The sequence below is a fragment of the Mesoplodon densirostris genome, chromosome 6 (genome assembly GCF_025265405.1).
Source record: "Mesoplodon densirostris isolate mMesDen1 chromosome 6, mMesDen1 primary haplotype, whole genome shotgun sequence".
In the NCBI taxonomy this organism is placed as follows: domain Eukaryota; kingdom Metazoa; phylum Chordata; class Mammalia; order Artiodactyla; family Ziphiidae; genus Mesoplodon; species Mesoplodon densirostris.
The window spans coordinates 42,692,093-42,705,504 of record NC_082666.1 but is presented as its reverse complement, the minus strand read 5'-3'; the positions used below and the strand labels follow the sequence as shown (position 1 = coordinate 42,705,504).

General features: G+C 39.8%; 1 protein-coding gene across 1 annotated transcript; it reads left to right on the top strand.

Annotated features, from left to right (window-relative positions):
- The first annotated feature begins 12,487 nt into the window (after nt 1–12,487).
- LOC132491622 (2-acylglycerol O-acyltransferase 3-like) lies at nt 12,488–13,043 on the top strand. The gene has a single exon (XM_060100476.1). It carries the CDS (start codon nt 12,630–12,632, stop codon nt 13,041–13,043), a length of 414 nt encoding a protein of 137 aa, XP_059956459.1. The 5' UTR covers nt 12,488–12,629.
- The last annotated feature ends 369 nt before the right edge of the window (nt 13,044–13,412 follow it).

The following is a 13,412-nucleotide window of genomic DNA, read 5'->3' as shown; positions in this document are numbered from 1 at the left end:
TACCTTTCTAAGAATTTGTCCATTTCTTCCAGGTTGTCCATTTTATTGGCATAGAGTTGCTTGTAGTAGTCTCTTAGGATGCTTTGTATTTCTGTGGTGTCTGTTGTAACTTCCCCTTTTTCATTCTAATTTTATTGATTTGAGTCCTCTCCCTGTTTTTCTTGATGAGTCTGGCTAATGGTTTATCAATTTTGTTTATCTTCTCAAAGAACCAGCTTTTAGTTTTATTGATTTTTGCTATTTCTTTCTTTGTTTCTATTTCATTTGTTTCTGCTCTGATCTTTATGATTTCTTTCCTTCTGCTGCCTTTGGGTTTTGTTTTTTCTTCTTTCTCTTGTTCCTTTAGGTGTAAGGTTAGATTGTTTACTTGAGATTTTTCTTCTTTCTTGAGGTAGGCTTGTATAGCTATAAACTTCCCTCTTAGAACTGCTTTTGCTGCATCCCATAGGTTTTGGATCGTCATGTTTTCATTGTCATTTGTCTCTAGGTATTTTTTGATTTCCTCTTTGATTTCTTCAGTGATCTCTTGGTTATTTAGTAACGTATTGTTTAGCCTCCATGTGTTTGTGTTTTTTGCATTTTTTTCCCTGTAATTCATTTCTAATCTCATAGCGTTGTGGTCAGAAAAGATGCTTGATATGATTTCAATTTTCTTAAATTTACTGAGGCTTTATTTGTGACCCAAGATGTGATCTATCCTGGAGGATGTTCCGTGCGCACTTGAGAAGAAAGTGTAATCTGCTGATTTTGGATGGAATGTCCTATAAATATCAATTAAATCTCTCTGGTCTATTGTGTCATTTAAAGCTTCTGTTTCCTTATTTATTTTCATTTTAGATGATCTGTCCATTGGCTTAAGTGAGGTGTTAAAGTCCCGCACTATTATTGTGTTACTGTCAATTTCCTCTTTTATAGCTGTTAGCACTTGCCTTATGTATTGAGGTGCTCCTATGTTGGGTGCATAAATATTTTCAATTGTTATATCTTTTTCTTGGATTGATCCATTGATCATTATGTAGTGTCCATCCTTGTCTCTTGTAACATTCTTTATTTTAAAGTCTATTTTATCTGATATGAGTGTTGGTACTCCAGCTTTCTTTTGATTTCCATTTGCATGGAATATGTTTTTCCATCCCCTCACTTTCAGTCTGTATGTGTCCCTAGGTCTGAAGTGGGTCTCTTATAGACAGCATATATATGGGTCTTGTTTTTGTATCCATTCAGCAAGCCTGTGTCTTTTGGTTGGAGCATTTAATCCATTCATTTAAGGTAATTATCAATATGTACATTCCTATGACAATTTTCTTAATTGTTTTGGGTTTGTGTTTGTAGGTCCTTTTCTTCTCTTGTGTTTCCTACTTAGAGAAGTTCCTTTAGCATTTGTTGTAGAGCTGGTTTGGTGGTGCTGCATTCTCCTAGCTTTTACTCGTCTGTAAAGCTTTTGATTTCTCCATTGAATCTGAATGAGATCCTTCCGGGTAGAGTAAGCTTGGTTGTACGTTCTTCCCTTTCATCACTTTCATCACTTTAAGTATATCATGCCACTCCCTTCTGGCTTAATCTAATTTCTGCTGAGAAATCAGCTATTAACCTTATGGGAGGTCCCTTGTATGTTATTTGGTGTTTTTCCCTTGCTGCTTTCAATAATTTTTCTTTGTCTTTAATTTTTGCCAATTTGATTACTATGTGTCTCGGCATGTTTCTCCTTGGGATTATCCTGTATGGGACTCCCTGCGCTTCCTGGACTTGGGTGGCTATTTCCTTTCCCATGTTACGGAAGTTTTCGACTATAATCTCTTCAAATATTTTCTTGGGTACTTTCTCTCTCTCTTCTTCTTCTGGTACTCCTATAATAAGAATGTTGTTGCGTTTAATGTTGTCTCAGAGGTCTCTTAGGTTGTCTTCCTTTCTTTTCACTCTTTTTTCTTTATTCTGTTCCACGGCAGTGAATTCCACCATTCTATCTTGCAGGTCACTTATCCGTTCTTCTGCCTCAGTTATTCTGCTATTGATTCCTTCTAGTGTAGTTTTCATTTCAGTTATTGTATTGTTCATTTCTGTTTGTTTGTTCTTTAATTCTTCTAGGTCTTTGTTATACATTTCTTGCATCTTCTCGATGTTTGCCTCCATTCTTTTTCCGATGTCCTGGACCATCTTCACTGTCATTATTCTGAATTCTTTTTCTGGACGGTTGCCTATCTCCACTTCATTTAGTTGTTTTTCTGGGGTTTTATCTTGTTCCTTCATCTGGTGCATAGCCCTCTGCCTTTTCATCTTGTCTATCTTTCTGTGAATGTGGTTTTTGTTCCACAGGCTGCAGGACTGTAGTTCTTCTTGCTTCTGCTGTCTGCCCTCTTATGGTGAGCCTATCTAAGAGGCTTGTGCAAGCTTCCTGATGGGAGGGACTGGTGGTGGGTAGAAGTGGGTGTTGCTCTGGTGGGCAAAGCTCAGTAAAACTTTAATCTGCTTGTCTGCTGATGGGTGAGGCTGGGTTCCTTCCCTGTTGGTTGTTTGGCCTGAGGCAACCCAGCACTGGAGCCTACCCAGGCTCTTTGTTGAGGTAATGGCAGAGTCTGGGAGGGCTCACGCCAAGGAGTACTTCCCAGAACTTCTGCTGCCAGTGTCCTTGTCCTCATGATGAGACACAGCCACCCCTCACCTCTGCAGGAGACCCTCCAACACTAGCAGGTAGGTCTGGTTCAGTCTCCTATGGGGTCAGTGCTCCTTCCCCTGGGTCCCAATGCACCCACTACTTTGTGTGTGCCCTCCAAGAGTGGAGTCTCTGTTTCCCCCAGTCCTGTCAGAGTCCTGCAATCAAATCCCACTAGCCTTCAAAATCTGACTCTCTAGGATTTCCTCATCCTGTTGCCGGACCCCCAGTTTCAGAAGCCTAATGTGGGGCTCAGAACCTTCACTCCAGTGGGTGGGGTTCAGTGGTATAAGTGTTCTCCAGTTTGTGAGTCACCCACCCAGCAGTTATGGGATTTGATTTTATTGTGATTGCGCCCCTCCTACCATCTCATTTTGGCTTCTCCTTTGTCTTTGGATGTGAGGTATCTTTTTTGGTGAGTTCCAGTGTCTTCCTGTCAATGATTGTTCAGCAGTTAGCAGTGATTCTGGTGTTTTCGCAAGAGGGAGTGAGAGCATGTCCTTCTACTCCGCCATCTTGGTTTCAGCACAGTCTATTTCAACAGCATTGCCCTCCATCCTCAACACCCAACAGCACAAAACTAGTTACTGGTGAAGCTCACTTCTCAGCGTTCTCCAGCCTTTTGTGGTGCCTGTCCAATAGTAGCACCATCCATGCTTGCCCTGGTCTCACTGTCAGGACACGTATTTCAGTTCATCTGCATTAGCCCCATGCTCGGTTCCCCTCAAGTTAGTGTTTTCATTATCTTTGAGTAAATACCCAGAAGTAGAAATGCTGGATCATATCTTAATTCTATTTTTAATTTTTTGAGGAACCTCAATATTATTTTCTGTAGTGGCTACACCAATTTACTTTCCCACCAACAGTGCACAAGGGTTCCCTTTTCTCCACATCTTCACCAAAACTTGTCATTTTTAAAAAAAAATCTTTTTGATAATAGCCATTCCGACAGGTGTGAGGTGGTATCTCTTTGTGGTTTTAATTTGCATTTCCCTGATGACTGGTGATGTTGTGCATCTTTTCATGTGCCTGTTAGCTATCTGTATGCCTTCTTTTCAAAAATGTCTATTCAGATCCTCTGCCCATTTTTTAATCAGGTTCTTTGTTTTTTGATATTAAATTGTATATATTCTTTATATATTTTGGATATAAACTCCTTATCGAGTATATGATTTGCACATATCTTCTCTCATTCAGTAGGTCACCCTTTCATTTTTGTTGATGGTTTCCTTAGCTGTGCAAAAGCTTTTTAGTTTGATGTAGTCTTGTTTGTTTTTGCTTTTGATGCCCTTGCCTGAGAAGACATGTCAAAAAAATATCTCTAAGAGCAGTGTCAAAGAGCTTACTGCCTGTGTTTTCTTCTAGGAGTTTTATGGTTTCAGATCTTACATCCAAGTCTTTGATCCATTTTAAAATTATTTTTGTATGTGTTATAAGATAGTGGTCCAGTTTCATTCTTTTGATGTATTTGTCTAGTTTTCACAACACCATTTATTGAAGAGATTGTCTTTTCTCCATTGTGTAGTTTCACCTCCTTTGTCATAGATTAATTGACCATATAACCGTGGGCTTATTTATGAGCTCTCTAGTCTGTTCCATTGATCTATGTGTCTGTTTTCATGTCAGTACCATACTGTGTTGATTACTATCGCTTTGTAGTATAGTTTAAATTTTAAGGGCACATGATACCTCCAGCTTTGTCTTCTTTCTCAAGATTGTTTTGGCTATTTGGGGTCTTTTGTGGTTTCATACAAATTTTAAGGTTCTTTGTTCTGGGTCTGTGAAAAAAATGCCACTGGTATTTTGGTAGGGATTGCACTGAATCTCTAGATTGCTTTGGGTAGGATAGACATTTTAACAATATTAATTCTTCAAATCCATAAGCACAATATATCTTACCATTTATTGGTGTCCTCTTCAATTTTTTTCATCAATGTCTTATAATTTTCAGAGTACAGGTTTTTCACCTCCCTGATTAAATTTATTCCTAGGTGTTTTATTCTTTTTGATGCAATTGTAAATGGGATTGTTTTTTTGTTTTGTTTTGTTTTAATTAATTAATTTATTTGTTTTTTGGGGCTGCATTAGGTCTTCATTGCTGCGCACAGGCTTTCTCTAGTCACTGTGAGTGCGGGCTACTCTTTGTTGTGGTGCGTGGGCTTTTCATTGCGGTGGCTTCTCTTGTTGCGGAGCATGGGCTCTAGGCATGCAGACTTTAGTAATTGTGGCATGCGGGCTTCAGTAGCTGTGGCACGCAGGCTCTAGAGTGCAGGCTCAGTAATTGTGGCGCGTGGGCTTAGTTGCTCTGCGGCATGTGGGATCTTCCTGAACCAGGGCTCGAACCTGTGTTCCCTGCATTGGCAGGCTGATTCTTAACCACTGTGCCACCAGGGAAGACCAATTGTTGTATTCTTTAACTCTGGTGGGTTCTTTATTATATTTTCTAACTCTGTTGAAGTTTTCACTATGTTATTTCATTCTTCTTCCAAGTTTGGTGAGCATTTTTATGACCATTACTTTGACTTATTTCTCAGATAGATTACTTTTCTCCCTACTGGGGTCTTTTTTAAGGTTTTTGTCTAGTTCTTTCATTTAGTACATATTTCTCTGTTTCTTCATTTTGCTTAGCTGTCTGTGTCTGTTTCTATGTATCAGGAAAAACTGCTACCTCCCAGTCTTTAAGGAGTGGCCTTGTATAGGTGATGATCCTTCTCATTCAACCATAGCTGTTGGTTGCTTCTTAAATCTTTGTGGTTGTCTACACTACCTGATTTATTCTGAATATACCCCTGTTGTTGAGGTTGTATTGTCAGTGTTCCAAGTAGAGGAAACTCATTTTGCACATATTTTCAGGCTGATTGGATGACAGACCCTTAGGCAGCTCTTAAAGTGTACAGATATGTACAGTCCTGTGGGACTGTAATTGTAATCCTGCTGGACTCCAAACCAAGAGATCTGGAGGTGCCCCTGCACAAGAATTGCAAAAATCAGGGCTCCTGACAAGTGTATATGCTCCTTTCTAGGGAGTCTTGTCAAGCTGTAGTGATACCAAGTGAGTGTACAAGGATAGTATCTCCCTGCTTACATTCCCCAAGAGCACCTCCTTAGCCTGTAGGCATGTGTGAGACCTATACCCTCTCCCTCAGGATAGTGTCATTATGAACTCATGGATTTTAAACATATTTGAAGTATTTTTATACCTTGCAGTTATCATCCTTATTAGTGCTCAAATTTCTCCATCTTTGGCCAGTGGAAATCTATTCAAATTGGTTTTAAGTCCCTTTGATACAACCCTAGTAGTCTTTGGTAGTTTTCCTATTGTCTGGTATTAAAAGATATTCCAGCCTTTTATTTTCCTGTCCCAAACATGGAAGCAGCCATTTCTCCAAGGAATCCTGGTGCTCTTTCCTACTCAGTTGAAAATACCTAAAAACAATAATCAACTGTATAGCAATGAGGACCTGTAGTAGACAGATCATGGTCTCAAACTAGCACTTTTCAGTACATCATTGTTTCTAGGTCTTTTAAGCAGTGATAAGAAATTATGGTAAATTGCAAAAATGGACACAAGTCCCTCCCCTTCCTGTATACCACATGTCTCTGACCTTGACACTTCTCCCATTGAGATATGGATCTATTTCTCTAACTCTAGAATTTAGGCTTGGCCATGATACTAACCTTGGCTAGTGGACAACAGGAGAAGTGACAAAAACATAGACTTGAAAAGCACGTGTGCAATGGGGGCTTGATCAGGTACCACTGGGAACAAGCCTGGGTCAGCTTCCTTAAGAATAAAAGACCACATGGCGAGAAGCACCCACCATCCTGGCTGTCCCAGCTGAGACCCCATACATGTGATTGATGCTGTCCTACCCAATCCCTCCCCAAATTGGCCTCCCAAACCAGAAGAACCACCCAGCTAACCCACAGAGTCATGAGAAATAAAAACATTTGTTGTTTTAATCCCTTAAGCTTTAGAATGGTTTTGTTAAGCAGTAAAAGCCAACTGATACAAAAATATGTATTTTAAAGCTAACGTGTATCATGTGTTCACATTAATACTTTAAGCTAAAATCCAATTTTACAGGGCTTTTACTTAAGCCTTGATCTTTCACTGAAACTCCTTTCTCTTACTCCAAAACTTCTTATTTTAAACAAGATGAACATGATTAGTTATTTGTTTTATCCCAAACTATACGTCTAAAGGTCTCAGAACAATAGTACAGTCGTCCCTCGGTATCCCTGAGGGATTGGATTGGTTCCAGGAGCCCCCATGGATGCCAAAATCCACAGATACTTATATCCCTTATATAAAATAACGTAGTACAATGAATACAGTTGGTCCTCCACAACCACAGGGTTTGCATCTGCAGATTCAGCTAACTGCAGTTGAATCCATGAATGCAAAACCTGTAGATACTAAGGGCCAACTGTACTAATGCTACCTCTGTCACAGGTTGGGTTTTCTGGAAGCAGAAACTGAGATGGAGTTTAGGATACAACATGAGAAAGGAAGGGGGAGGAAACAGAATTGGGCAGAAGCCAGATCAATGTGACATGATGTGATCAAGTCCCTCCAAACCTTGGCTAATCCACGGAAAATATGGGATGGATAATGCCCATCACATATGTCTCATATTGGACTGAACTTGCCAGAACTTTATATTCCTGTCCTGCTTGGTCACCAGATGTGGGCTGCACCAGGAAGGGCATGCACCAGGCAGGGCGGCTCTGAACTTGAGGTTAACCCTGAAGGAGTTGATAGCCCAAGGCTAGCCACTGACCATACTCCCTGCTCTCAAGGGGAATCTGGGCAGCACTTCTGCATGTCTACAACAACCTCCAACAATATGATTATTGAAAACAGTTTAGGATTATGTTAATAGTTTTTTATGTCCCTAGGGTATATACTTTAGGTATATACAATCAAATTACTATATTTTAAAGACATTTGGAATAATGTCTCTGTCTGTAGTTAATACTAATAACTGGATCTCTTTTTTAGTTTATTTGTTTATATTTTAATTTTTACACTTAATTTTATATTATGATTATGTGGAAACATTTACATGGTTCCAAAATCAAATATATGAACAAAATGTATTTGAAAAAAATCTAACTTTTTTCTCTGACCTCAGCTTACAGGTAAACAATTTTTTAAATTTAATGATTTGTCCTGCCATTTCATTGTTACTTCTAAATCACTTCACTAAGCAATTTTAAATAAATCATTTCATTGGGTAATTAGAGTAATTTTGTTAATTACATTTGCCTAGAACTTCAGTTTACAGAAGTCTTCTTTGATCCATGATTGCATGTGTAAAGGGCTTCCAGAAGACAATGTACCATTAAGTCTCTTTATGGACCTACTCTCTAGTGGGATGTGCTCCTAAAAGACACATTCTCCTCTCCTGAAAATTATAAAGACTTAGGCAATTTGTACTTTTTGGATCCAAGTCATCACATAGAAGTATGCATGCCAGCATATCAGAATGAGCCCTCTGAAAAATGATGTACTGTAGGTTCACAAATCTTTTTTCCAAGTGTTATTTGGCTCAGGACCCTCTCTTGGTTCCACTCCAACAGCTATATCAAATGAATAAGAAATTGTAATTCACTTCCACAATGCAGCACATACAATTTGGAAGGTGGTCGCTTGGTACAGTGGAGATACAACCAAAAAGACAAGGAAGGCCCAGTGCCTGACTCCAGAAGCTAGGAATCAAGTGGATTTTTTTAAAATTTAACTTCATTTATGTTTGGCTGCGTTGGGTCTTTGTTGCTGCGCCCGAGCTTTCTCTAGTTGCGGCAAGTGGGGACTACTCTTCGCTGCGGTGTGCGGGCTTCTCATTGCTGTGGCTTCTCATGTTGTGGAGCACGGGCTCTAGGCACATGGGCTCAGCAGTTGTGGCTCGCGTGCTCTAGAGCAAAGGCTCAGTACTTGTGGCGCACAGGCTTAGTCACTCTGTGGCATGTGGGATCTTCCCGGACCACGGCTCGAACTCGTGTCCCTGCCTTGGCAGGCGGATTCTTAACCACTGCGCCACCAGGGAAGTCCCTCAAGTGGATTTTAAAAAGCAATTCCAACAACCTCCCAGAATTTTTGTTCATTGAAAACAGTCCTGCTTCACATAGAATTTGTTTTCTAGGAAGCTTCATCAAATGTAAGACTTAGAACCAGAGTTTGGGAATATTTTTAAATGCCACTACTTCTTTATTTTTCTCCAGATTGATTGTGGAAAAACCACTTTGTGACTTTAGGATCACACCCATGGTTCTGTAAAAGCATACCTATGGGTTATCAACATTTCTGTGCAGGGTATTAGCAATAAGGTAACAAAGTGGCTCCCTCCAACTCAGAATGTTCCCATTGTGAATTTAGGAAAAAACAAACTAACCATGCTATCAAAAAGACTTACATAACATTTCCACATAGCAGCAGCTGTTTTCTCTCTGTGGTTTTAGACCACAGTCTCCAGAGAAACTTCTCTAAAACAAAGCTGAGGAACTTCCCTTGTTCCCAGATACCTGGGAATCTTGTTAAACTGCTGATTCTGATTTAGGGACTTCTGATAAAATCTTGATTCTGATTCAGAAGATCTGGGGTTGGGGCCAAGAGTCTGCATTTCCCACAGGAAAAAAAGTCCATGGACTACACCTTGACAAGCTGTGTTTGACTGAATTGCAATGGAAATTCATAAGAACTCTCTACATTTGTCTGAGCTTATCTGGAAGTGTCTAGATTAAATTTTCTGATATCAGGCAGAAAGGGGGGCTTGAGATAAAAGTTCAGTTTTGGGGGAAAAAAATTCCATTTTTATATACCAGATTTTATGACTTGAGAAATCTAGACTCACTTTTACTCTTCACTGTCCAATTCAAATATGCCCTCCTCCCCGAAGTCTTTCCACATATTTCCATGGTTGGGATTAACTATTCTTGAAAATTCATCTCTCATATGTTAGGGACTGAACGTTTGTGTCCCCCCAAAATCCATATGTTGAAATCTAACCCCCAGTGTGATGGTATTTGGAGGTAATTAAGTTATGAGGGTGAGGCCCACATGAATGGGATTAGTGTCCTTATAAGAAGAGGCCAGAGACCACAGCTTGCCCCTTTTTCAGCCATGTGAGGATACAATGAGAAGTCAGCCGTCTGCAACCCAGAAGAGGATCCTCACCAGAACTTGACCAAGCTGGCACCATAATCTGGGGCTTCCAACCTCAAGTACTATGAGAAACAAATTTCTATTGTTGAAACATCATCGAATTGATGGCATTTTGTTATAGCAGCCCAAGCTGACTAAGACATCATGTTTCTTGTAAGACTCATTTTAGTATATATTCCACACATTTCATGCATCAGTGTTAGGGAGGAAGAATTTTCCTCTACCCCTCTAGGTTCTTCTGGCTGGTCTAAGAATTAAATTGACATGAGACAGATTAATACGAGGAAATCAAACAATCATTTAGTAACATATATACAAGGGAGGGACCCAGGGAAACTGAAGTAACTCTTCCAACTGGCTGAAACCCTCACTTTAAATACCATCTTCAGCTAAAAACAAAAGAGGATGTTGGCGGTAGTGGTTTGGGACTTCAAGGGGAGGAAGGCAATTCATGTGGAAATGAAAAAGCAAATGTTTGGTAAACAAATGTTTGCTGGGCAATGCAGAGACAATGGGACACAGAAAGGAATTTTAACAGACTCTGTGTGCTAGGTTCCTCCTTGTCTACACACCTAATTCACACTGTAGTTATATCTATGGTGATACCACCCTTCTGGTCCCGTATCTACATTCTTGTAGGCAGTTAGGGGGAAAGTCAAAGGTTCTTTTGGACCTTGACTGTTTTCAGTTTGAAATGCTTAATTGTTATTAATTATTATTAATTAATAACAATTAATTATTATTAATTGTTATTAGGGCAACAACAAATTTTGTTCCCCTGCAACAGTTATTTAGTATAATGGCAGAGATAGGGTTATCTCCTCTCTTCTTCCCCAAGCAAAGTGATTCACAGAAGAGTAGTTGGTGATTGCTCCTTGAATTGAAAATGTTGGTTTAAAATATACTAGCAATAGAATGAGAATAGTATCGCAAAAATTAAGTACTGTGTCATGAAATCAAGCATTAATCAAAAAACATTTGAAAAGACAAAAATGAAAACAGTGACTGTTGGCTGGAAATTTCTCTAAGCAACAGAAGAAAATGTTCTCACAGTTTGGGGAAAAAGGATGATTCAGCTGAAACAAGTCCATAGTTGTTTAGGTAATAAGTATTTAACCTTTAAGACAGCTAAAAGACTTTATCTTCAGTAAATCTAAAATTGTCTTGTAAAGACTGTAAAGCTAATGACAGTTATCACATGCAAACTTAAAAAAATATATATTATCCAAGTTAGTTTATACCTTACAGAAAGCTGCCAAGCTTAAGTTTTCTTTCAGCAATCGTATTTCAAAAAATTAGGTATAGTAGAATTGTTCTATACATGAAAGTTAAGTTCTAATATAAAAGACCAAAACTGAGGTTAATCCAAATTCCTCTTTAAAATCCTTTAAGACATCAGTAAGATATATTATATGTATATAGTTGTAATCAATTTTCTTTTTTTGTCAAGTACATGTAGTTGAATTCATATAATTTAGATTCACGCAGTAAGCTAGATCTCCACTCTATAGCACTGGGAAAATAACAATGTTAAAAATGTGTCTCATTAATATCTATTTATAATCTGTTCTGTTTTTGTTCAGAACAGCAAAGAGCTGTTAGTCATTTGGCAAGTAAATCTAGCATGGACAACAAAGAAGAAAAGCTCTTCTTGGTTAGAAAAAAAATATTCCTCCATTCCCTGACATTAAGATTAAAGGATCTGAGCAATAAATTGTATACAAATTCATGTGCTCACATAGGATGGGAAGACATGAGCTATGAAATGATCATTGAAAATCTAGAACCTGTTTTGTTGACCATGAAATCCTGCCATAATAATCACAGTCCTTATAAAAAGGTTTAAATGGTTTACTAGCCTTACCAAAGTCAAAAGTGAAATTTAATTCTGCTTTTAGGATTTCCTGCTGTCCACCAGTGAGCTTTTCTGAAATCATTACTGAACAGCTGCACCTACTAGACCATAATCTAATAGCTGGAGAGAGCCATCCATGGTTAGCCCTGACTGTTAGTAAAACCAGTTTGTTTGGTTTCTTTCCCCTGGACTTTTATTTCTTTTGATCTATTTTCTAATTCTTGTGACAATATCAGTGTCTTAATTGCAGTAGAAATAGCAGTATCTTCATAGCTGATAGAGCAAGTCCTTCCTACCTATTCTTCTAGTGCCTTTGCAATATTGGGATCTTTTATTTCTACGTAAATTTTTTTAAATTTAAAAATGTTAATACCTTTTTAAGGGTTATTTTCCATTTACAGTTATTACAAAATATTGGCTCTATTCCCTGCGTTGTACAATATATCTTTGAGCCTATCTTACATGTAATAGTTTGTACCTCCCACTCTTCCACCCTTATATTGGCCCCCCCCCACCAAACCACTAATTTGTTCTCTATATCCGTGAGTCTGCTTCTTTTTTGTTTTATATTCTAGCTTGTTGTATTTTTTAGGTTCCACATGTAAGTGATATCATACAGTATATGTCTTTAACCAGTTTCAATTCACTTTCAAGTGCACGCAGGAGTATGACTGACACAGTGTAGTCAAAGCGATACCTCTGAGAACCGGAAGGTGTTGAAATGAGAAACTATTGGTGAGAAGGAGCGACCTCTGGGGCTCCGGATCCACGGGTCTCCTCATGCACACAGCCCCCCACAAGCAATCTCGGGGGGCCCCAAGGCCTTGGCCGCTCAGACGAGAAAGGCTTCCCGGGCTCATATCGAAACCTTGGTCGTTTGTTCTCCGGGCCCTGGAGCCCTTCTGGCAGAAGGGGAGCGACTGGGAGTCTCCACTGCCCCGCCGCCCTCCCGCAGCATGAGAACCCTGCAGACACAGCGGCTAGAAGTACTGAGCGCCTACCAGTACGTGCTCACTTTCCTCTTCATGGGCCCTTTCTTTTCCCTTCTTCTCTTCTTCCTCCTCTTCACGCCGCTCTGGTGTTTCTCTGTTCTCTACTTGGTATGGTTATTCCTGGACCGGGACACACCCCAGCAAAGCGGAAGGCGTTCCGAGTGGCTAAGGAACTGGACTGTTTGGAAACACCTAAGGGATTATTATCCCATTAGGCTGGTGAAAACAGTAGAGTTGGCCCCCGACCCGAACTACGGGCTGGTCTCTCACCCACGTGGGATCATGATCATCGGAACCTTTTGTAATTTCTCCACTGAGAGCACCGGCTTCTCCCGGCAGCTCCACGGGCTTCGGCCCCCGACAACCGCCCTCTTCTAGCTCCCAGTCTATCGAGACTGCGCTCAGTGTCTGTAACCAGATAGTGGAAGTGGGAAAAGGGGACAGAAGGCATACATACACTTGCTTCTGTAGAGTTACTTCCACTCCTAAGCCACCAGCTAAATTCAGTCATGTAATCACATCTAGCCCGAGGCAGGCTGGGAAATGTAGTCTAACCGTGCCATTTAGGAGGGGAAATGCATTCTCTCTGAATAGCTAGTAGTTCCATTACGTCAGACAACCACGCACAATTACAGTGATTTGGGAGACGATTTTCTAGGGTTGAGAGTTATTCAGATTAGGATTTAGGTGAGCCTTTCACTTTGTAAGATTTGAGTCTGGGACTGTGAGTTTGCTTTCACTGTTGGA

What these genes read in the sequence shown, in the direction of transcription:
- LOC132491622 (XM_060100476.1), top strand. Translation starts at nt 12,630, where the DNA reads ATGAGAACCCTGCAGACACAGCGGCTAGAAGTACTGAGCGCCTACCAG.